The sequence below is a fragment of the Daphnia pulicaria genome, chromosome 1 (assembly GCF_021234035.1).
Source record: "Daphnia pulicaria isolate SC F1-1A chromosome 1, SC_F0-13Bv2, whole genome shotgun sequence".
NCBI lineage: Eukaryota > Metazoa > Arthropoda > Branchiopoda > Diplostraca > Daphniidae > Daphnia > Daphnia pulicaria.
In genome coordinates, this window is record NC_060913.1 from 31,493,173 (window position 1) to 31,519,013 (window position 25,841).

Here is a 25,841-nt window from a genome sequence, read left to right on the forward strand (position 1 = left end):
ACGCCATACAACCCGTAGGTTGCTCTCTAATAATCTACGCGCCACGTCTGAAGGATCCATGACCAAGTGGGACTTGCCATTGCTGACAAGTCCGTGCTGAAAAGGGGGAACTATGGTGCATTGCCTGAAACAGGCGCCTTGCGGCAAATTTTGGGCTTGGCGACTCTCCGACCCCGCGGCTTGTAAACCACGAGACCGAACAGCGCGGCCCGTGCTAAGGAGCTAGGGGAAAACAAAGGCGTGGCAGACAACGGGTTAACTAACACTCACACAAACATATTACCAACAACAAATGATGATCCGCGCTGACATTTTGGAGATACCGGCGACGTTTTGGTATCCATCTTCTCGACGTTTCCTCTGCATGACCTGAATAAAGAGATAACAATTCTTATTAAGTGGCATGCCAATAAAAGTTACATAATAGTCACATAATACTTATAAATTCATTATTCTTGTTTTTTTTTCTCAAAACTTTAAATGTGCGCTTTAAATTGCTTAAAATCTACCTAACAATATTGAGAACTGTTCACATAACAGAGCTCACTAGCTAGTCTTTAAGAAAAAATTCCGGAAGTAGACCGGAAGTAACCACAGTGCCTCAACCATTAAGCTGTCGTAAAATTAAACCACATATTCGTGATCTCCGTGAAATTTGGGGTCGATTAGATGTGATTTAAATGAAATCCAAAATTTGGCCAAAATCGAGAATTTTCCTGAACTATAGTTCAGGAAAATTTTCGAAACCGGAAGTACGAATACGTAAAAAAGATAACATGAACTTTACTAAAAATTCGACGAGGATCACGAATATGTGGTTCTTTTGCTCCTCGAATGAATATTTACTGAACTACAGACTGAAATGAGAAAACCGGAAGTAGAAAAAAAAGCAAATATCGAAAATTTAACAAGTGAGCATTGTTTTCGGGATAGTTATCGTATGTTTTCACTAAAAAATTTCCACACAATAGCTGCCGATAAATGTTAAAAGAGATTTGCAAAGTAACTGAAACGGCACTGAAACTGACTGTTTTGACAGCTGAAAATGATCGAACAGCCATCTAGCGTTAGAAAAAAGAAACACGTCTAAGTCTAAGGATCACTTTTCCGCGCAAGAAGGACCTGATTTTGGAATTATGACACGGACAGAGTTCAACGCAAATTTAGATTACTAGTAGATAATCTACGAAAATAAGTCAATTGTCCGGTACCTGGCCATAATCCCGTGGTGAGTGACTGCAGGTGTGTCACAGCAACTGAAGTGATCCAACTCGCCAGTTAAGCAAGAAAAGTTGTGTAGCAGGCTAGCAGATAAGAAGCACTGAAGTAGTGAAGCTGGATGAATGTAGTCTTGAAGTCTTGAAGATGACAAAATCCAGCATTGGCTCAAGGATGTCCATGGGGATCTTGCGTGCTCTGTAAAAAAAATGTGTTATATTAATGACAATATAAAAATTTAAAAAGGATATCAATCTTTACATTTTCTAAGATGCACACTGAAATGTTCATGATGAAAAACCGCAATAATGGAATTACAGCAACCAACTGCATCACTTCTCAGGTGGGATAAATTTTCTGATGTTAAAGGCTTTTCACAGCATGATGATCTAATGGATGGAAAGTGACTGAGCGCTAAGTCAACTTGTTGGGATGACTGACAGTAACAATGCATCTACAATTTGAAGAAATAAGTTGGTATCATACGAAAATAAGGAAACTAGGTAAAGATAAACCTACCTAAGATACGAAGTTCAATTTGGTATTGGAAATAACAGGAATATAAGTATAATTAGCAACAATTTGTTTCGCCCATTTCGCCTCGTTTCATGGCATGCATGACATAGAAACAACATGGACGACAGTAGCGACATCTAGTAATGAGTTTTGAATCTTATGTTAGTTGCACAATCACAGTCACAGTACATGACAAATGACATTACACGTCGTAACTATCAAGTTCCTTCAAAACAAATAAAAAAGTTAAACAACGGAGATTGGATTATGAGTTTACTGTTTTTAAGTAATAGATAACACAATCCTTAGCTAATGATTCTTACTGCATTCTTGACTAAATGTTTTCAATAGTTTCAGGTGAAGTTTTCGTGCACCTGTGGCCAACTAGGTGCTCGTGACAATACAAATTATAAAATTGTCCAATCCAATAAGCAAGCTCGCAAGCTATGTCTTCTGAAGCTAAATAATTTCTGTTGCAAGGTAGGTTTTTTACAAAAATGTAATTAACTGTGTTATGTTAACTTTTCCCTGTCAAGTTTTTGTAAATCTTTAAGATATTGGCTGTACCATCTCCTCTATGACCATGATTACATGTGACATTATTGATGATTATTCGAACATTAAGAATCAGAAAGTATCTTTGTATTCCAAATTTGGTATTCCAAAATCTGGACAGCAGAAAAACAGTTTCAGCATTTTCAGAAATTCAACATAGGCGTCGACCGATATCGCGGCAGCCGGAATCAATTACTTTTCAACCGGTTTTCTATATCGCTTTCTTTTGAGCTGACTAGGCTGATGAGTGCGCAAGTGAATCTGCAGCAAGTAAGTGCTATGGAAACGCATTTCGCAAAAGGTACATTCGTGCGGAGTTTCACGGGTATGGCGCTTTTCGTGTGCAATCAGACTTCCCTATTTCCAGTAACAGAAAAAAACAAAATGTCAAATTTGTACAATAAAAAATAATTAAACTTAACTCACCTTAACTGTCAACTTTACAGGACAATAAGAACACTGATAACCTCGAGATGGGTCATGCATAGACTATATTGATGAAACGAAAAATTGTTTATACATTAAATAAAACTACGGAAAACTTAAATTGTACCTTATGATCCGTCAGCATCTGCTTCGTCAGAAAAATTTTCTTGCAAACGTCACAAGTGTATGCTTTTTCGGGATGTTGTGACAGCATGTGTTCCTATGATATTTTCAAAATATTTTAGCCCATTTTTCTGATGTAAGTAGTGATTTTACACAATACCTTGAGCTGCATCAAATTCGAGTAAGTGAATTCACAGTCTGGCTGTGTGCAACGAATAGCTGCAGGAATTCCAGTGTGAGTGGTAAGGTGCTTTTCGTAAGCCAACATTCGTCCCTGACAAAATTCTTTTCCACAGTACTCGCAGCGATAATCGATTTTGACGCGTTTCCTTAGGCTGAAACTAAGTAAGTTAAAGAAATTATGTGGAACAATTTTACGGACAATTTCTGCTTAAACAATAGCTATTACAACCAATAAAAAAAAGAAATGAAATACTGTTTTCGTTTACTAAATTTAAAAATTAAAAAAAAAAAAATTTACTCTTCAACCTGTCCCTTTACTATTTCATTTTCCTTCGTTTCATGTCTACTCTTATAGTGGAGGACGTAGGCGGATCTAATGGGATCGTCCAGAACATAAAAGCGGTTTAGCAAATAATAGACAGACGTAAGTACGATAATGTTCATATCACCTTGAACGATAAGATTTTCCGCAAATATTGCATCCAAAGGGTCTCTCGCCTGTATGGGTACTGTTAAAAAGAATTGCGATCATGCACACGAATTAAATTTTTAAGTTGAAAAATAGATAGATGTTACCGAATATGGCGAACAAGAGTTCCTTTCTCTCGAAATTTCTTGTCACAGTATTTACACTCGAATGGCTATAAAATAATTTTTATTAATCTCCTTCCAATAAATAAGATAAAATTACTGTTACCCTTTCATCTGCATGGATCCTTTCGTGATTACCCAAACGTTGTTTCGAACTTACAGTATGTCCACAAGTGCTGCACACGAACTTTTTGAGGGGTTTCGTACGTTCCTCTCCACGATGATTCAACCGAATGTGAGAGTTTAGGCTAGATCTAAACACAAACGCTCGACCACATTGTTCACACAAATGAGATTTGATTCCACTGTGCATTTTCAGATGATCTTGAAATCCCTTGGCGTGAATCATTTTGCCGCACTCGTTGCACTGTTTTTTGGCTAACAGAAGAACAAAGTTGATCAAGGATTACAGTTAAGAAAAAAAGAAACAAATGCTGAAAAATTACGGGGTTTCGTACGTTCCTCTCCACGATGATTCAACCGAATGTGAGAGTTTAGGTTAGATCTAAACACAAACGCTCGACCACATTGTTCACACAAATGAGATTTGATTCCACTGTGCATTTTCAGATGATCTTGAAATCCCTTGGCGTGAATCATTTTGCCGCACTCGTTGCACTGTTTTTTGGCTAACAGAAGAACAAAGTTGATCAGGGATTACAGTTCAGAAAAAAAGAAACAAATGCTGAAAAATTACGGCCAGATTTCTTGGTAGCTGGGAGCCTTAGTGTTTCATTTCGACATTTCTGCTCAAGTTCTTTCGATGCCTTTAGAATTGAACGAGCTATTTCTTTTCTCCTGTAAACACATTAAATAGTCTGTTAAAAACTGCAATTTGCAATGACAAAATGTTATAATTACTTGTTGAGCATCCATGAATACCGCAGATATTTCCTTTGAAATCGTCGTTTTATCACAACTTCATTCTGCAAATAGCACTGCGCCAAAGCAAAATCGCCGTCGTCATCTACGTCAATTTCATTTTCAATGCTGCTGCTTCCATTTAGCGAATATTCACTGTCTGACTCCACAATTCCATCCGGTGAGTATTCACTATCTGATTCAATGATAACACTAGACGAATCTTCACTTTCCAAGTCACTGAGTTCACTATGCGATCCCCCATGATTCTGGGCGTTTGGTTCACTCGGATCGTCGCCACGATAATCTTCATTTGGTCTATTTTCGACGGTCAATTCGTCCTCACCGATTTCACAAATATTACAACTGTCGATTGGTATCAGAAGTGGGTCCGCGCTTAGGTCAACTGGAGTTATCGTGTTGCACGGTCCAATAACATTTACATTTGTTGAAGGAAGATTACTTGAATTGGATATGTTGTTGCTGTTTTTCACTAAGCTTCGTTTAATTGTTTGAGGCATTATTGATAGACATTCGGTGCAATAATTGCTTCTCTCCGAAGCAAGCAACAGACAATTTTTCGACCGATTAGTTTGCGGAGGATTTAAAGGTGGTGAGGATCCAAGTAATTTCGGATCAGAATAGCCGAGACACTCTGGAATGTCGTCGTAAAACTTCAATAACGTGGTGAGTTCACTGACCGTTGAGCATTGATACTTGAGAGTTTTGGGGAAAACTTGTCGACCTCGGACGAAATAACGAACAGTATGTGTAGAAATACTCATATCACTGACATATGCGTACTCGCCCACTATTATGGACTTGGTGTACTCGAAGTTGTTTTCATCTAGCCATTTAAACTTGGAACAAATCAATTGTTTTTTCTGAAGAAAACATTCTTGCCAGGACCATGATGGAGGAAGGATAGCTTCTTTAGGGTTTAACAATTCCCGGCGTGAAACAGCGAGTTTGACTTGACCAAAATCTTCAGCAGTCGGTAAAATAGGTCTTAATATTAGTTCTTGTTGTGAAACCTGTGGCGAGGGACCTTGATTAAGTGAAGTGACACTTTGTTGCAAAACTTGGTTAATTGATGACTGTTGCTTGTTTTGAGGGGTATTTCTGATCTCATAACTAACAGGAACTTGAGATGTTGGTCTTGTTAAATTACTTCTGATTGGATGTGCCAATTTTATAAAATTTCCTATGGTTGATGTTGAAAGTGGAAGGACCGTTTCTTTAGGATTTAAGGTGATTTTCAATGTTAAATTGTCATATTCTTCAATGTTTTGACTACTATTTTTTTCTAACTGCACCCTTGGTGATGAAGATGGCACTAGAGATTCTTTTCTGTTACTGTGGGTTTTCTTTGGAACACCTGGAGATCTCTCAGGAAGAATAGGTTCTACACTGCTGTGGTTCGCTTTTGGTGGGTTCACAGTGACTTCATCTAAAACAATGATTTCAGGCACAGTAGTAGTTGCCCCATCCTTAAGAGCCAATGTCCTCACAGCAATTTTCCTAAATTGTTGCACATAGTTCCCTGTAGAAAAAGGAAATTATAATAAATCAAAAAAATGTTCAAACATATTGTTTACTTACCAAGATAATGTTTGGGGATGGCTCCACCTACAAGCCGCCAAGGTAATGAATCACTAACTACTGTTGGTCTATCTTTACCCCGAACAGTTGTTGTTTTTACAATATCTGCATCATCAAAGTGCTTGTGACAAACTGAGTGAAACTTTTCGAGTTTCAGATCATTCCGACCAATAAATTTCTGCCAAAGGTGTACTGTTTTCTCTTCCTTAGGTCTGAAAAAATGTACTTTTTCTTTGCATGATTCATATCCAGATTTGCAACCCTTTACATAGCATTTGGCACTCATCCTACATCAAACACAAACAAAAATAAACAAAGAGTTAAACATTGAAGAGAAATAACAATGACACATCCTTTGATATTTTGAGACAAAATAAATGAATAATTGTATCCAGCTTTAGGTCTTTTTGAGTTTTGACCTATACATTTTTTCCAAAGCTTCAGTGTTCTTATCTTTTGGCTTGAAAAAGTACAATGTTTCTTTACATGGTTCATGATTTGCAACCCTGAACATAACATTTACTATGCATCTTGAAATGAAAAGCACACAAAGTCACAAATTAGCTAATCACTTTTCCCAACCTTTTCTTGTGTTCGTCACTCGAATCTCTAATTCAAAACATATTTGATTTTTCAGCTTCCCATCAGATTGCTTTGCATTAAATGCATCTACATACATCAGCAGACGACTTTTTTTCTACAACGCTACAATATTTTACTTATTTCTGTTATGTGTAATTGACTCTATGACTCATTTCTATTTTGACGTTATTTATTTTATTCCTACTGCGTAATTAAAATGAACTAAATATATAATTTTTAATTTATTTAATTCTTAATGCAAGAAAAAATTAAACACAGCAACACTGGACATATTGTGCACGAACCAAAAAAGCCCGGCAAAGATAAATCTAGAGCCAACTCTTTGCGATTCTCTCTTAATAATTCAAAAATTGTAATTATAAAATAACTTGATATAATTTTTGAATATGGAATTATGTTTGAAATATTATTTTGAATACGTTTATCGACAAATAAAAATGCTGCTGATTGAAATCATTTATAAAAAGTTCGAAAGAGAGCGAAAAGTTATCACTGCACATGCATATCCAGGTTGGGCAATAGATATAAGACCTCTTTCCAAATTCATCCAACTATTCAGTGGAGCAGAATTATTTCCTTGAATTTTAGCAGTTCCAAGAAAGTGAGCAAACAAGTATTATATCGAGCTTATGCTATCGCAATCAAAGTTGAAAATGTCTTTCAAAAGTTGTTTTTTATCAACACCGAAGCCTTTACCTGGTACGAAAAAGGCGTACCCCAACATCGAGAGTCGTGCAGTACCTTTTTCTGTCCGAAGGTTGTCTAAAGTTGAGCCTCGTGACAATGACCAAAGTCTGTCCGTCTCAAAATTCTCGACATTATTAACACCGAGATGCCCATTACCATCGAAGATACCCGTAAGGAAACAGGGGGGCACTTTTTCCACCAAAGTCAAACCAGCGACAAAAGAACAGGCCAATACCGACGATAACGTCATCTTTTTTCACTGGTGTGAAAATGCCTCAAAAATTCCTGTTCGGGTTAAATCGTTGCATCGTACTGATTCGCGTCCTCGAAATGCCATCAAAGAGGTGACGCATTCTGGTAATCTTCCAGCCGTCCCACGGAATAAACCGATCAGTTCCGGCGATGCTATGGCCAGCAACTTCCGGAAGCGCGTCCTGGTCAATCGGAAATCTAATATCCCAGTACGGTTGATGCAGAATTCACAAGCAGGAGGAAAATCGCCCGAAAATCATCATCTGAAAAAGTCTGATGGACTGTCTTGTGGTATGAAATGCAACTGCGTAATTCTACCGGCGGGTATACCTATCAATCGTGAGACTAAGCCGGTTGTTGCAATTCTTCAGGCCAAGACCTACACGTGGGCAGTTCGCTGGATAACATCAAATCTGGAAACCATTCCCGAGGAGGTCGAGGAGGATTTGGTTGGGATCACCTCCGAACTAGCTCAAGATCTACGTGGATCGTTGGATATGCCTCTTTTATCGACGGATGAAGCTGAGCAAACTGGATTGGTGGATAAGCTTCTTTTATCGACGGATGAAGCTGAGCAAACTGGATGGTTGGATATGCCTCTTTTATCGACGGATGAAACCGAGCAAACTGGATTGGTGGATAAGCTTCTTTTATCGACGGATGAAACAAAGCAAACTGGATTGTTGGATATGCCTCTTTTATCGACGGATGAAGCTGGGCAAACTGGATTGGTGGATATGCCTCTTTTATCGACGGATGAAGCTGAGCAAACTGGATTGTTGGATATGCCTCTTTTATCGACGGATGAAGCTGAGCAAACTGGATTGGTGGATAAGCTTCTTTTATCGACGGATGAAGCTGAGCAAACTGGATTGTTGGATATGCCTATTTTATCGACGGATGAAGCTGAGCAAACTGGATTGGTGGATAAGCTTCTTTTATCGACGGATGAAGCTGAGCAAACTGGATTGTTGGATATGCCTCTTTTATCGACGGATGAAACAAAGATAACTGGATTGTTGGATATGCCTCTTTTATCGACGGATGAAACCGAGCAAACTGGATTGGTGGATAAGCTTCTTTTATCGACGGATGAAACAAAGCAAACTGGATTGTTGGATATGCCTCTTTTATCGACGGATGAAGCTGGGCAAACTGGATTGGTGGATATGCCTCTTTTATCGACGGATGAAGCTGAGCAAACTGGATTGTTGGATATGCCTCTTTTATCGACGGATGAAGCTGAGCAAACTGGATTGGTGGATAAGCTTCTTTTATCGACGGATGAAGCTGAGCAAACTGGATTGTTGGATATGCCTATTTTATCGACGGATGAAGCTGAGCAAACTGGATTGGTGGATAAGCTTCTTTTATCGACGGATGAAGCTGAGCAAACTGGATTGTTGGATATGCCTCTTTTATCGACGGATGAAACCGAGCAAACTGGATTGGTGGATAAGCTTCTTTTATCGACGGATGAAACCAGTTCATTCCCTGACGAGACGAAGCCACCCTTGACTCGAAAGCAAAAAGTCAACCAACGGACAAATCGACGCAAGAAGGAGAAAAAACGGCGCGATGCAGCGCAAAGACTTTTATCATCTACGGATGAAGCTGAGCAAAGTGAATTGTTGGATATGCCTCTTTTATCGACGGATGAAGCTGAGCAAACTGGATTGGTGGATAAGCTTCTTTTATCGACGGATGAAGCTGAGCAAACTGGATTGTTGGATATGCCTCTTTTATCGACGGATGAAACCGAGCAAACTGGATTGGTGGATAAGCTTCTTTTATCGACGGATGAAACAAAGCAAACTGGATTGTTGGATATGCCTCTTTTATCGACGGATGAAGCTGGGCAAACTGGATTGGTGGATATGCCTCTTTTATCGACGGATGAAGCTGAGCAAACTGGATTGGTGGATAAGCTTCTTTTATCGACGGATGAAGCTGAGCAAACTGGATGGTTGGATATGCCTCTTTTATCGACGGATGAAACCGAGCAAACTGGATTGGTGGATAAGCTTCTTTTATCGACGGATGAAACAAAGCAAACTGGATTGTTGGATATGCCTCTTTTATCGACGGATGAAGCTGGGCAAACTGGATTGGTGGATATGCCTCTTTTATCGACGGATGAAGCTGAGCAAACTGGATTGTTGGATATGCCTCTTTTATCGACGGATGAAGCTGAGCAAACTGGATTGGTGGATAAGCTTCTTTTATCGACGGATGAAGCTGAGCAAACTGGATTGTTGGATATGCCTATTTTATCGACGGATGAAGCTGAGCAAACTGGATTGGTGGATAAGCTTCTTTTATCGACGGATGAAGCTGAGCAAACTGGATTGTTGGATATGCCTCTTTTATCGACGGATGAAACAAAGATAACTGGATTGTTGGATATGCCTCTTTTATCGACGGATGAAACCGAGCAAACTGGATTGGTGGATAAGCTTCTTTTATCGACGGATGAAACAAAGCAAACTGGATTGTTGGATATGCCTCTTTTATCGACGGATGAAGCTGGGCAAACTGGATTGGTGGATATGCCTCTTTTATCGACGGATGAAGCTGAGCAAACTGGATTGTTGGATATGCCTCTTTTATCGACGGATGAAGCTGAGCAAACTGGATTGGTGGATAAGCTTCTTTTATCGACGGATGAAGCTGAGCAAACTGGATTGTTGGATATGCCTATTTTATCGACGGATGAAGCTGAGCAAACTGGATTGGTGGATAAGCTTCTTTTATCGACGGATGAAGCTGAGCAAACTGGATTGTTGGATATGCCTCTTTTATCGACGGATGAAACCGAGCAAACTGGATTGGTGGATAAGCTTCTTTTATCGACGGATGAAACCAGTTCATTCCCTGACGAGACGAAGCCACCCTTGACTCGAAAGCAAAAAGTCAACCAACGGACAAATCGACGCAAGAAGGAGAAAAAACGGCGCGATGCAGCGCAAAGACTTTTATCATCTACGGATGAAGCTGAGCAAAGTGAATTGTTGGATATGCCTCTTTTATCGACGGATGAAGCTGAGCAAACTGGATTGGTGGATAAGCTTCTTTTATCGACGGATGAAGCTGAGCAAACTGGATTGTTGGATATGCCTCTTTTATCGACGGATGAAACCGAGCAAACTGGATTGGTGGATAAGCTTCTTTTATCGACGGATGAAACAAAGCAAACTGGATTGTTGGATATGCCTCTTTTATCGACGGATGAAGCTGGGCAAACTGGATTGGTGGATATGCCTCTTTTATCGACGGATGAAGCTGAGCAAACTGGATTGGTGGATAAGCTTCTTTTATCGACGGATGAAGCTGAGCAAACTGGATTGTTGGATATGCCTCTTTTATCGACGGATGAAACCGAGCAAACTGGATTGGTGGATATGCCTCTTTTATCGACGGATGAAACCGAGCAAACTGGATTGGTGGATATGCCTCTTTTATCGACGGATGAAACCGAGCAAACTGGATTGGTGGATAAGCTTCTTTTATCGACGGATGAAACCAGTTCATTCCCTGACGAGACGAAGCCACCCTTGACTCGAAAGCAAAAAGTCAACCAACGGACAAATCGACGCAAGAAGGAGAAAAAACGGCGCGATGCAGCGCAAAGACTTTTATCATCTACGGATGAAGCTGAGCAAAGTGAATTGTTGGATATGCCTCTTTTATCGACGGATGAAGCTGAGCAAACTGGATTGGTGGATAAGCTTCTTTTATCGACGGATGAAGCTGAGCAAACTGGATTGTTGGATATGCCTCTTTTATCGACGGATGAAGCTGAGCAAACTGGATTGTTGGATATGCCTCTTTTATCGACGGATGAAGCTGAGCAAACTGTATTGTTGGAGAAAGCAGTTAGTATCGAAACTACTGTATTATCGCCAACACAAGATGAAATTAGGGCAGCTAAGAAGAAAGCCAAAAAGGCGAAAAAGAACTTCGATTTGGCTGCCAGGAGACGGGAAAAGAGGCGAATAGAGAAACTAAACAAGTCTTTACTGCCTGAACAGGCAACCGCCAACGCAGGCGAGATCGATCTCATTTCGACGATACAGGATTTTCCATTTGTTCCGCCTTCTGACCCCTCATTGCCGGAGATCGTAATCGACTTAGACAATATGGACATGGTTAATAGCATACCTGATAATAATGGAATGATAACTCCAGACACTTGCATCGAACCTGCTGATATGGACGTCTCTGGTGGACAAATAAACTCGAGTAATGAAGCACCTGAATCAACAGAGGTTCATCCCCGACGCCACACCTCACCGTCTGAAATTGAGAAAGAAAATTCGTTAAACTCCCAGCAAATGAACGAGCACTACGTGGAATACATTCGAATATCAAACTTGCCTTATATAGCACCAGGCGAGAAAATCGTAGCCTTCTTTGAAAATCTAGTTGGGCCTGTGCGGTACTTCAGCATGTTTCTGGATGAAAACGGTATGTACACGGGCAAGGCATCATTACTTTTTTGTAATACTGGCGATGCTTTCAAAGCGATGTCCCTCTGTCGCACTGGCTTACAAATCCAGGGACGTAGGATTCGAATGAAACTCTTTGGTGATGGATTGGAACTGCATCCGGGTCAATTTATTTTACCAAGCGACCTAGCCTCAGGTTTCGACGCAAGTTATTATATGCTGTAGGTGTCAGAGAGCTCGAGGTACCCTGGAACTTCAATAGAATTATTTTCTTTTCTTATGTCTTCATTGCCAACTTCTTTTTTTATCATTCATGCCTCTTCTCTACCCTCAATTCTGCACCCCTAAATGGTGGTATGTCTTGAGGGGTCGTTTCCTGCCGCTCCGGGCGGCCGCACCAAAATATGCGGCTCTGGGCTGGCGGGGACGGCAAGAGGGGAGGTGTGTGTCGTGTTATTATTTCCCGCCTCTTTTCTACTTTCGATTCTGCGCCTATAAACGGTGGTATGTTTTGAAAGGTCTTTTCCATCGCTCCGGACGGTCGCACCAAAACATGCGGCTCCGGGCCGGCGGGAAGGGCAAGAGGACAGGCCGGTAAAAAATCGCTTCTAAACCACCTAACTGAAAAAAAAACTATCCATCACTAACACTCCTCTGAATCTCCCCCCCCCCCCCCTGTACAGATTGTGATTGTATATATGCTGAAATAGAAAAAAATATGTCATGTTTCTTAATACAAGGGTTCTCCCCGCTAAACGCAATCGGTTTCTGTTCTTTAATGTTTTAAATTACGAACTTTCTTTAATTCATAAGTCATAAAAAACAAAAAAAAATTAACGATCAAACCATTAAGGGAATCAACACACCGTTCCGTGCTCATGACTTATTTTAAAACTTTGGGGACCCGAGTCCCCTTTAGAATTTACAATTGTTATCACAGTCGAAGCAAGCTGACGGTAAGTTGCGACAAAAAAAGAAACCAGATCTTGTTGCAACGACGTATGGCCCTGCTTTTCTTCTATGTTACATTAGTTCGGCTAGGCTTCATGAATCCCCGTGAAAAAAATTTAGATTTAACTGTTGTAATTTTAGCAAACTTCCAAAGCAACATTAACCCAGGTTCAGTCAAAGTACTTGTCTAGTTTAAGACGGGGGGCTATGTTCATGGCTTGAAGCTCCTGAAAGAGAAGTTTGCAGGCGTAAGGAATGCGGAGCAAGGAGACAGAAGCGCTTGACCGGCAGAAATGGCACCATCCGAAATAACCGATCAGTCCGCACTTATTGCAGACATCGACATTAAAAGCATCACTCGAAATCATCAAACGCTCCAAAATCAGCATACTATAAAATAAAAAAAATAAATCTTACTTGTAGTTGACACAACTTGATGAATGAGAGGAATGTCAAACCTTGAGTCGTATGCGATCAGGCAATCGCGTTCCATCTCACCAAGACGAAGTCCACCGTCGCGGGCTCGACCCTCTGTCGGCTGCCGAGTAAGAATGGCTCTGGGTCCCTGAGAACGTGCGTGCATCTTGTCCATCACCATGTGCTTCAACTTTTGATAGTAGACCTTGACAAAGAAAAAGAGGCAAAACAGTTGATAAAATAAATGGAGATAAAATTATTTTGCTGAAGATTACCGGTCCGAAATAGATATACGCCGTTAATTGATCCCCTGTTGTACCAGACGTCATACACTCTTTCCCTTGGTAATTGAATCCGTGCTCCATCAATTCTTCACTCACATCTTGGACCTAAAAAGTTAAAAGACGTGACATGAAAAGAACAAATTCCGATAAATAATTAATACCTTGGATCCACCAAATGCTGTGCCGTAGTGAAACTTGCCTTCCATAAGACCTGCTTTGCCAGCTAAGAGTTCAATCAGCTTACCCACTGTCATTCGAGAAGGAAAACCGTGAGGGTTCATGATTACATCCGGGCAAATTCCAAGCTCAGTGAATGACAAGTCTTCTTGCTCCGCAACAAGCGCTAGAAAAAAACAAACAAGAGTTTTAAATACAGCTTCTTCAAATCCTTACAAGATAGTTTACCAGTAACTCCTTTTTGGCCGTGCCGACTACTAAACTTGTCGCCGATTTCAGGTCGACGAGTTTGTCTCAACTGAATTTTTATAATGTTCGCCTCTTCGGCATTAGACGAGAACATAACTTTTTCAACGTATGACGGAATCGGACCTTTATAACTAAATTTTAAAATATTTAACTAAAGAAGAAAAGAACCAAGTTCAAAGTAGAACCCTACGTAATTGGCACATCTCGATACTCCGGCAATGGAGCAGGTGCTGCTGGCACTCCAGCAGTAACGACAACCGCAGGAACAGTCGGCATAATTTTGTTAATCAAAACCTGCCGTATAAAATGTATTCAATACACAGTTTACCATAAAGGGCGTAAAGAAATACCTGCTTAGGTAGAACAGGTTGACCAACGCAAGCGAAACCATCGATGTCAATGATTTCATGTTTCCAGGCAGGTTTCTTGGTTACTGGATCAATCATAGGACCGTTGACACGATCCGAGGTTGCATTATCGTATCTTTTCAACACACATTTTGCATTTTTGTAAACGATACAGCGACCGTAACCTGAACTCGAACAAATATAGACATTAGCAAATGGAGGGCAAACAACTTGGCATAGAATTACCTCGATCCAAAGAGGCTTTGTTCAAAACAGTAGCATCTTCAATATCGAAACCAGAATAGCTCATGACAGCGACCATGGCGTTTTGCCCAGCAGGAATATTCTCGAAATTGACCATTTTAATCGTCCGGGTTTTAACCATCGGCTTGTGGGGGTAAACCAAATTGTAGAGAAGCCCATAGATTCGATTTCGTTGGTTGCAAGCGATAGTTCCCATCGCTTGTTTTCCCATGGCGCACTGGTAATAAGTGTTACGGGGACTTTGATTGTGATGAGGATACGGAATCAGACCAGCACAGACGCCTAGCAAGGTAAACGGCTCTATTTCAAGATGGTCGTTTCTTCGATGATATCTGATTCGTAAACAGCAATGTTGCTGTCGTTTTCTTCATTGACATCCAAATATTCTACTAGTCCGTCGTGAATGAAATCCTCAAAGGTCTGAAAGCTATCGGCAAGTTCTTGCATATGATGTTCCGTTACGGCTGGTCTTCCTTGCCTGACGATGATGTAGGGACTAAAAAGAAAGATTAACATTATAATAAGCTGTTGAGAAACTTAACATTTTGGTAATCTTACCGACACAAAGGACCACCATCACAACTGATGTAAACAGATCGAGTAAGGAAGTGCGGGTAGATGGACACAAACGCATTAATGAAGCCGTGGCGACGAGCCAGTTTAAAGTAACGGATTAACCGCAGGTAGTCCTTGACCAAGCCAAGAATATTACCTAAAATGACAAAAATGTAACAAATAATTCTTTTAAAAAGGATGCGATTGCATACCATTAAGGAAAACTGTGTAGATGCTTGGGTCACTAATTTCCTCGCCACTGAAAAGGTTAATATCTTCGACGCCCATATTCTGCGCAATTTTGATGATTGGTTCTTCTTCGGCTTCAGTTGTTATGTGAGTCATCAGAGCCAAATTTTTGACCAATCCGCAACCCTACAATACGCCAGACGTTAAAACGAAAATGTCTAAATTTGCTAATTTTATCAAGACATGTTGTTACCTCTCCTTCAGGGGTGTCGGAAGGACATAACATCCCTAAAGAACAAATATTATGAATAAAAAGAAATGACTAAATTTCATAACAAGTATCGATAAAGATTTTTACCCCACTGCGATGGTTGAAGAGAACGCGGTCCGGACACTTTACGTGTTTTTTCAAACTGTGAATTGACGCGAGTCATCATTCCAAGGCCAGAAATGTACGATAGGCGACAAAGCATTTGAGTGACACCTTGTCTTTCCATCCGGAAACGTTTGATGGTCCAATTTCCCTAAAAGAAAAAGAAAAACAAGTAAATTAGGGAAGATAAATACAAATAATTGTGATAGTATTACCGTAGCAATGGCGTTCTCCAGTCCTAGAGTTAAGGTATCTATTCGTATATGTTTAATCACGTCAAACTGAGCTGCTTTAACTTTTGGAATATTCTTATCGGCGATTGACTTCAGCTCAAAGTTCATGCGTTTGAACAAATCTTCGAACAAAAGAGAAATGAGCGAACCGGCCAGCTCGCAACGCTTATTTCCATAATAATCGCGATCGTCGACCGATGTTGGGTCTCTTTCTGCTTGGATCACTCGACGAATCATCAGGGCTAAATACATAGCTTTAGCTTTAAAGTTGAAATTAACGACCTGTTTGAAAGAACAAGGTATTAAAAGGAGATTACAGAAAGGGTTATAAGGAAAGGCTCTTACGGGAACATGAGCTAAAACTGTTTCGGCAAGGGCTTCTCTCGCCTCATCCAAGGGCGTTTTCTTCGGACCCCCAAAAAATCGTTTTTGACGCAATTTCTTTGCCAAATGGCTGTTTAAAAATTAATACAAAGATTAACAAATGTTTGTACAAGTTACAATTAATACAGCATTGAGTACTTTAATGCTTGCTGTTGTGTAAATATAGACGCTCGAACGCACTCTTCTAACGAAGGTGCAAACGAAGTCATCACATGGTCATCTGTACCGATCATTTGGACTATTTCTTGATCTGACACAATACCCATGGCTTTGAATGCAATGACTACAGGAATATCCTAGAAAATAAATAGTCTGTATGAAAGTCTGGGTTACCAATAAGAGTATTTTCTGCGTCAACTTACATCTTGAAAACTATTTTGCTTCAAATAGTATTTTCCTTTGTTCATAATTACGTTGGTACGCGTCTTCGTTCCATGGGTACTGCTGGTGACTTGGCAAGACTGTTTCCTTTCCTATCCTGCTCAACAATCATACGATTCTTGGACATTTGCTCTTGAATCAAAATCACCTAAAAGATTCAAAACATTTAGAGAAACCAAACAATCTATCTCGAAAATGTTTTGAAATACTTTTTCGTTTCCAAATGTCATGGCATTCACAAAAGATCCAGCTACCAGAAGCACATCAATAATATCAGCATGTCCCTGTTCTGCTGCATAATGCAAAGCTGTTCTTCCATAAGAATCTGATACATTCACATCACAAATAATTGGGTCCATCCCTATTCCCAAAGGTGCTTCCATTAATTTGCATAATGAAGTGCATCTTCCATCAAAGAAATCATCATCTACAGTTTGAGTGCTTATCGTCTGAAATTGAGCACGAAAGTTTGTTATACCCCCAGCAAATGAACGAGCACTACGTGGAATACATTCGACTATCAAACTTGCCTTATACAGCACCAGGCGAGAAAATCGTAGCCTTCTTCGAAAATCTAGTTGGGCCTGTGCAAGGGGTCCGCAACTCAAATTTACTTTTTATTTTTTTTCCTTTTTCCTTGCTTTATTTTTCCTTTTTTACTTTTGAGATAGGCTTTCCTTCAAGCGAAAATAAAAGGGTAGGGAGGGGATGGGGAGGAGGGGGGGTTCGTTCGCGCGCGCCCTTCTTTTAGCACGTAAAGTAAATTTCCTTTTTTTTTCCTTTTTTCACTTTTTTTTGCTTTTTTACCTTTTTTATTGTAGTAAATTTGAGTTGCGGACCCCTTGGGCCTGTGTCTTTCTTCAGTATGTTTGTGGATGGAAATGGTCTATACACTGGAAAGGCATCGGTTCTTTTCTGCAATTCAGGCGATGCTTTCAAAGCGATGCTCCTCTGTCGTACTGGCTTACAAATTCAGGGACGTAGGATTCGAATGAAACTATTTGCTAATGGATTGCAGTTGCATCCAGGTGATTTCATTTTACCAAGTGACCTTCCCTCAGATTTTAAACACAGTTATTACATTTTGTAGGTGTCAGAAAGCTTGAGGTACACTTGAACTTCAATCGAATTATTTTCTTTTCTTATATGTCATGTTTCTTAATACAAGGGTTCTCCCCGCTAAACGCAGTCGGTTTCTGTTCTTAAATGTTTTAAATTACAAACTTTCTTTACTCGATAAAAAAAACAAAAACATACTGAAACAAACAAACAATTAAAAAGGGAATCAACTCACCGTTCCGTGCTCAAAACTTATTTTAAAACTTTGAGCTGGACGCGGCAGACTTATACTATATGATGGTATAATCGGGTATACTTCCATATAATTATTTCTGTAATTCATATCCACGATCAAGTTTTCCCCATAATCATCACAAATGCTCTGTCCATATATATGGACAGCAAATGAGTTGAATGTGCCTAGTGTCCCACGGAATAAACAAATCTGTTCTGGCGATGCTATGGCCAGTAACTTCCAGAAGCGCGTTCTGGTCAATCGGAAATCTAACATCCGAGTACGGTTGATGCAGAATTCACCAGCAGCAGTTGGAGAGACCTACACGGGGGCAGTTCGCTGGATAACAAATCTGGACCCGACAAAATTTCGCTAATGAGATTAGTTTTTGGTTAGCATAAATATACTATATTAAATGTCAAGAGTAAGAAAATGCAATTAATTTTAATAATGCGTCAAGGTGACATTCACGTCTCAAGCTCGTTTTACTAATCAAGGGTCAACCTATGACGTAAAAAGATATTTTGTGTTAACATCACTTTGGCCAACTCTCGCCAACGCGTAGGGTAGGCTATTATGATTGTGATATTATCGATTATAATTTGACATAGAAGTTTCCCACCCGCTAGTTGCATGAAATCGCAAATCCAGGTTCTACTATTATGCATTGAAATTTAAGGTTTGAACTGCTAGATCACGTCAATTTACAGCGTATCGAAGCGAAAACTATTGCTTCAAAGTGGACTTAGCACTACTTGTCTTTATACATTAAATCTTGTTAGGTCGGCCGCTCACCGTTAAACTAACTGAAGCTCAAGCAATAATATCTAAAGCAGGGATCGTAAATTCGTAAGCTGATATTACGTGTTTGCCCCCCCCCCTTTTTCCCTCCTGTACATCTGGTTAAATTTGTGGTCGAAATTAAATCTGTTTTTAGCAAAAACCAGAATTTCAGAGTCTTCGTGGAGTAGGCGTCAATGGTTGGGAACTGCATGGTACGTTAGTATTTTTGGTACATTTGCATAAATCCCTACGAGGAAACCGAGCACGCTACTGTCAGAGCGCGTTGATTTCCGATGGCTTGAACTTGAAGGATTGGTACATTACCTTGGTGATGTGGATGGAGGCCTTGCCGGTTTAAGTCTCGCAGTTGTAAACTTTGACGTTGGATTCACTGCCCAAGATTTCGTTGAAGATTTCACGAACGACTTGTCCTGTTAGGAAGATTAATTCTTTTGAAATTCGTCAAATAATTATAAATCTAGGCTTTAAAAATGATCTTTGCGGAATTGCTCGCCACGGGTTACCAATAAGCTTTGGATTCGCACTCGAGGAAGTATATCCTTGAAGTAGGAAAGAGGCTTCGAATCGTCTTTGTCCCACATGAAAGCGACATCAGTTTCGCTGGTGAATAGGTAGGACAGGGTTTCTTTTCGGTGGGAGTATTCGATTCCGACTAGGCTGTCGGAGGGAGAGAATTCGACCAAAATGTTGGCGGGAAAGTGGACGCGAGCATTGATTATGATTCCCTGGGAAACTCAAAGGCGATTGTAAGAGGACGTAGGAGCCCTTGACACCTGGTGGAATAATATAAAAGAATACGATTTTTACTTTCTTAGCTGAGAATTCACTGAAGTTTAAAATTAACCATAACTAAAATTCGCGACGACTATTAATAACAATGACATGTATACATATGTTTCATATCACACATGGATGACGTCTTGTCCATACCTCAACCATTAGGTTCAATAATGATTTTTCAGTGAACATTTATAAACATAGAATCAGTCTCAGAGCTGTACTGTAGAGAGGAAGAAAGAGATTTGGTTTCATCACCACTGGCAGTCTGGCATGCAGTGGGTCGACTGACTGACCCGATGGAACGTATATAGCACACAACATAGAATACCGGCTTACCCAAATGACTTCTGACTGACAATCTCAGCATATCTTTATTGTCCCAGGATCTATGCTGAATAGTTCTGTTATAAACTACAATTCGTGTTGGTGTTACCGTACCGTTTTCTAATATGGAAGATAACACAACAAGGCACTAAAAGAAACAAGTAATAATAAAATTGATGACGTTTAGATGTAAATAAAATACTTAAATTACTCGGTGTGGTAGTGGTGTGGAGTAGCAGTTCCTACTTCCAGGACGCTGTCTTGGCTAAGTACCAATGGTCTTCAGGTAAACAGGCTCCGGGCTGACACGGCGATGGGGAACGCACACCCATTAATCCACCACCACATCGATAAATGGTTATAGTCCCTATAGCCTTACAGCGCCTTTAAGGTGAATCTTGGGTAAAGGTGTGACATATGCGATCCTATGGCAGAGACCAAGAGACCGAACAGTGCGGGCTCGTAATAAGGAGCTAACATGGGAGATAAATGCGTGGAGCCAATGGGTTAACCAGCAAAAGCAATAAGCATACTACCGATAACAATAAAACATAACCTATACTGTTGAAGTCGTCGTATATTCTTTTCGGAACTAAATAGGCGGAACAACGTCTTATTGTCCTGCGGTTTGAGAACACTTTGATTTTTCTGAAAAAATGCACGAATTGCACGAAAACCCAGGATTTTTAAAAATGCATAATTGTGCGTCATCAAAAAGCATCATGTAAATGTAAAGCTCACTTATCGTTGAAAACTCGGACTTTTGTTTCTGTAAACTTCCTTGTTGCCAGAACCATGATAATGGTAATAAGGCCACATCCTTGGGGTAGGGGTATGCAGAGGGTCTTCAATACCCCTGCTTGGGATTAAGGTTTGGCTTTTATAGAATTTTAATTGTAAGAGATGCATGCTGATTAGAAATATTGGATTCACAAATAAGAATAGTAAATTCCGTTAAAGCAGTTCTTTGTAAAAACCCTTCTTTGTGTGGTTTGATTTTTGTAACAGGTTTCCCTATAAAGTTTCAAAAGAAGAAAACTGTATAGAGTTAAAACATTTTAAACTGCTAGGAATATAAAAAAAATTACCAAGTAAAAGTTTTGGTAAGTGTAAGTCCAGTAGGCCTACAGTCTCATCAATAAGTTTCCAACAGATAATTTGTAACTACTGGCCCAATTTTACCCTCAAATGATTTCCCCAAGATAAAATCGAGGATAATATCTGCATCCTGAAATTGTTTGTTGCAAACTGAATGTTGTTTTACAAATAAAACATTCAGCTTGCAATAAATTCAGCATCAGGTTACAACCCATGGCTTTCTTCCACTATTTCACTACCTTTATATTTTTTGGTTTGAAAAAGTGAACTTTTTCTTTGCATGAGGCATATCCAGATTTGCCAACCCAAAACATAACAGCATGTGGCACTCATCCTATAAAGAAATTATGATAGATTCTTTACTATTTTGCCAACTTGTCTAGACATGGCTGTATAATATCTATCTTCTAACCTTCTTACCAGAGCAACTATTCGCAAGTATACTCACATTAATAGAAAAAATAACAATTACTTGTGTTAATTGAGGAGATTAATTGAAGTTATATGAGAAAAACTGCGTTTCTATGACGACTGTATAAAGTGTTAACATGCTCTTAACAAAAAGGTAAACAAGTGAATATGCGCCACCAGTGGTGTCAGAGCGGTGCATATTCATTCAAAAGTAACAAATCGATTTTAACGCCGCGTAATTTTTTTTCGAAACTTAAATTATTTAAATTGCAATCGAGTACTATTTAAAAGAAAACTCAGTATCGGGGTTAACTTTTAATTTCACAGTTTCTTTTTTATTCTCACTTCATTCAGCCATTCATTGATTCATTCTTGATTTCTTTCCCGCATATGAATTTTTTCGTGTCTCAATAGAGCTTGCTTTAGAAAATAAAATTATAATAATAAAACAATAGTTAGCAATCTGGACTTCAAAAGTAGAAAAAAATGTCTTCATACCATAGTCGGCGTTCTTAAAGGGCAAGAGGTACACTGAAATCCTTGCGCTGGATTGTGCACAGTCTAATTAACCAACGTTAAAATAAGGTTAAAACACACATTAACATTATTTTGAGACATTTCGAATGTTACCTGATGGAGAGTTAGATTCAATTGCGTCAAGAAAAGTTTGTCGCACAATTCGCAATGAAATACTTTCTCGGGATGACGTGCAACCAAATGTTCCTATGCATTCAATCAAACAGGGGAAATTTCAATCTAGCACATTAGTTTGATGAAATACCCTCGTATACCTTAAGCTCTTTGAGACATGAGTACATAAAATCACAGTCGGGTTGCCCACAAGGAACGCCAACAGAAGCACCCGTATGAGTCGCACGGTGTCTCTCAAAAGCCAGGACGCGGCAAAATTTTTGTTGGCAAAACTCGCAGCGATAACGTGGGACTATGTTTCTGCACAAAAAAAAAATTTATGTTAGAAAAAATTAATGAAAAACCTTGGTTCTAATTTGTTTTTGTTATTTTTCAAACGATTACCGTGTCAGTGGTCCTTGATTTCCATTTACGTGACATCTTTTGACGTGTTTAAATAATGATGGTCTAATGAGACAATATTGAATTGGTTGGTAACAAAAAATTGTCTTAAACAAATTGTAAGATTAAAATAAGTACTTCTCACTGAAGGCTTTTCCACAAATGGTGCACGAGTGACGTTTATCGCAAGTACTATAGACAAAATTTTCATACGATACAATAATACATCAATAGTACATTTTTTGCAAATTGCAAAATCAATAAAACCTACCCAGCTTTCCTTGGCGTATACCTAGTTTCCGAAGATAAGTTTAGAAATAAATATTAAACAATCTTTGATAATTTTTATCTGTCAAAATAATGTATACCCTATATGTGGATCGATGATGCCGTCAGGTCCCACATTTTCATGATGTCTGCTAAAGTGTTTCTTAAGGGATTTACTGTAATAAAATAATGTAGTACACACACAATCAACAATTATTCGGTATAAAGTGCAAATATACCTGTGAGAATACGACTTTGAACAAACTGTGCACGTGTAGGGCTTTTCGCCTGTATGAGATCTTTCAAGGGTTTAAAACTTGGCCATGATTTAAAAATACTTTGACAAAATTAAGTCACCTTTTGTGTCTCCGAAGACTGTTTTTTGATCGATATGTCTTGTCGCAAATTGAGCATGAAAACGGCTGGAAAGCAACGAAATTTTTGAAAAATATAGTATAACAACAGCTTTTGCATTGAATTACTTAATTACCCTTGCATCGGTGTGAGTCATTTCGTGAATTTCCAATGTTTTCTTATTTGAACACATGTGGCCGCAAGTGCTACACATGAAGGGTTTAGGCACTCCGAGATGATTGAAGCGAGAGTGGACTTTGAGACTTGATTTATTAGCAAATCCTCGGCCGCATACTTCGCACACGTGGGGCTTGTATCCATCGTGCATTTTAAGATGTAATTTCATTCGCGCAACCCTTACCATTCTACCGCATTTCTCGCATGGCATTAAGGCTGGAAAAAGAGAAGCAATCCACTTTTTTAATCGCATTTTTTTTTTAGAATTAAACAATTAAATATCGAGTTGATCTTACGGCGAACATATTTGACACGAGGTCGTTTTGCTTTTTCGGCCATTATTTGTTTCAATTTTTCCGCTGCCTTTAAAATAGAACGAGCCATTTCTTTGTGCCTGGAAAGAAAAAAGAAGTAAGTTTATTTACTTCACTTTACTTAGATTTCTAACGACGAATTCTACAAGGATAATACTTTTTGTGATTCACTAAATCCCGCTGGATATGTCGCCTAAGCGTTTTTTTTCGAATTAGTTCCTTCTTCAAAAAGTGCTGCGCCAGCTCCAGGTCATTTATGTCATTTTCGTCATCTTCACGTTTTGATACCTTCGGCTTTTTAGTTTTATTTTGCACAGTTGGTCCTTCCAGTTGATGGATTTCTCCGTTATGAGATTCTACACTTCTGTCGACTGATCTTTTATCTCGTGCAAGCTGAGGATTCATTGCTCCGTAACTAAGATCCGTAAGAATAATACAATCGGTAGATTCTTCATGGTTTTCATCAACGTTTGAATGCGTAATAGGTGATTCTGATGCGACTTGACACGTGGTTTGAGTGTTGGAAGATTTCTTCGATCTATTTGATGTCTGCCTAGGAACATTCTCTTTAAATTGATTAGCATCTTCAATGCATTTTCGACAAGAATTGCTTTTCTTGGAACCCAACAAGAGACAATTTTTCGACCGGGTTTCACCATTTTCTTTAGCCTGTAGATTTGACGATGAGGAATTTTTTTGCGATTTCGGTTCTGGATAGCCCATGCACTCGGGAATTTGGTCATAAACTCGCAAACGATCGATAAGCTGATTGACTGTTGAGAATGGAGACGGAGTTACGCTTAGGAATTCCTGACCTCGAAGGAAGTAACGAAGGGTGCGTGTGTCTCCGTTGATGATGACAGTTTTGGTGTACTCGAACTTGTTTTCATCCAACCATTTGAATTTTGAGCAAATGAATTCTTGTTCCTTTAGACTTCCTTCTTGCCAAAACCTGAAAACGAGGAAGGGATAATTGAAGAGGGAAAGAAAAAAGATGTTTTAAAAAAATTATTTTTGATATAAGAAAATAAATACAAATAAAAAACAAACCACGAAAATGGGAGGGTCGCTTCTTTTGGATTCAAAAAGTTTTGACGAGGTGCTGATGAGACTTTTCCCAATTTTTGAGCAGTATTATTGCCTATTCTTTGAATAACAGGTCGCACAGGTGGAGTCTGCTGATTGAGAGCAGTCTGGCAGTTTGCTAAAGGTTGCTGGGTTGTAATTTGTTGAGCTGTTGGTGGCACCTTTTGCAACATTTGGACAGCATTGCTTTGAAGTAAATTCATTGTTTTGTTAATCACAATTGGTCTGATGACAGCATCCTTGGAATTTAAGACCTTTTCTCTTGGAACTGGTCTGAGAATTAAAGTCTGGGGAAACTCACGCTGAACACTTTTTTGAACTACTTGAGGAATGGTAACTGTTGGTGGTAAACTTGCCAAAACCATCTTTGAGGGATATACTTTTGTTACTATCTTTCCTTTAAAATGAAATAAAAATATATCTCAATTAGAAAAGTAAGATTACATTACACTATATTATATACTCACTCACCAGTTAAAAGGGTAGGTACTGCACCAGCAGCAAGCTTTACACAGGGTTTCTCACGAGGCAGTGGTCTGTCATTATTTGCCTGGCCAGATAATATATAATATTTGATAATATTTGCCTCCTCAAAGTGTTTGTGACAAACCAAATGAATTGTTTCCAGCTTTAGGTCTTTTCGACCTATAAATTTCTCCCAAAGCTCGACAGTGTTCTTATCTTTTGGCTTGAAAAAGTACAATGTTTCTTTGCATGGTTCATGTCCAGATTTGCAACCCTCAACATAACATTTAGTATCCATCTTTAAATGATTATGAAAAGCACACAAAGTCACAAATTAGCTAATCACTTTTCCCAACCTTTTCTTGTGTTTAGAAAAAAAAACTCACTCGAATTGCTTTCCATTTACATACATCAGCAGACGACTTTTTTTCTACAACGCTACAATATTTTACTTATTTCTGTTATGTGTAATTGACTCTATGACTCATTTCTATTTTGACGTTATTTATTTTATTCCTACTGCGTAATTAAAATGAACTAAATATATAATTTTTAATTTATTTAAT

General features: G+C 39.1%; 2 protein-coding genes, 1 long non-coding RNA gene and 1 pseudogene across 9 annotated transcripts; all 4 read right to left on the minus strand.

Moving 5' to 3' along the window:
• Positions 1–336: 336 nt before the first annotated feature.
• Positions 337–1,846, minus strand: LOC124342307. Its single transcript, XR_006918768.1, has 4 exons — positions 1,738–1,846; positions 1,480–1,672; positions 1,212–1,416; positions 337–369 (listed from the first exon to the last, which is right to left on the minus strand). It is a non-coding gene; the product is annotated as an uncharacterized LOC124342307 (long non-coding RNA).
• A 508-nt stretch (positions 1,847–2,354) lies between these two features.
• LOC124340812 (zinc finger protein 184-like) lies at positions 2,355–25,770 on the minus strand. Of its 7 annotated transcripts, none has more exons than XM_046793516.1 (13): positions 25,662–25,768; positions 6,076–6,362; positions 4,474–6,016; positions 4,310–4,410; positions 4,071–4,241; positions 3,719–3,990; positions 3,598–3,662; positions 3,471–3,530; positions 3,320–3,394; positions 2,999–3,179; positions 2,843–2,935; positions 2,716–2,778; positions 2,355–2,646 (listed from the first exon to the last, which is right to left on the minus strand). In XM_046793516.1, the coding sequence occupies exons 1-13, from the start codon at positions 25,685–25,687 to the stop codon at positions 2,482–2,484; spliced, it is 3,102 nt and encodes a 1,033-aa protein (XP_046649472.1). In that variant the 5' UTR covers positions 25,688–25,768; the 3' UTR covers positions 2,355–2,481. The 7 variants fall into 7 exon arrangements, with proteins under 7 accessions (XP_046649472.1, XP_046649461.1, XP_046649499.1 ...); XM_046793505.1 differs by having other exon boundaries at positions 4,059–4,241; XM_046793543.1 differs by having other exon boundaries at positions 4,059–4,241; positions 25,632–25,709.
• Positions 12,843–21,824, minus strand: LOC124340899 (annotated as a pseudogene).
• Positions 22,390–25,654, minus strand: LOC124340996 (myoneurin-like). Its single transcript, XM_046793865.1, has 12 exons — positions 25,282–25,654; positions 24,775–25,207; positions 23,882–24,676; positions 23,707–23,804; positions 23,370–23,626; positions 23,237–23,301; positions 23,119–23,178; positions 22,981–23,055; positions 22,884–22,904; positions 22,758–22,804; positions 22,616–22,678; positions 22,390–22,531 (listed from the first exon to the last, which is right to left on the minus strand). The coding sequence occupies exons 1-11, from the start codon at positions 25,571–25,573 to the stop codon at positions 22,641–22,643; spliced, it is 2,181 nt and encodes a 726-aa protein (XP_046649821.1). The 5' UTR covers positions 25,574–25,654; the 3' UTR covers positions 22,390–22,531; positions 22,616–22,640.
• Positions 25,771–25,841: the final 71 nt, after the last annotated feature.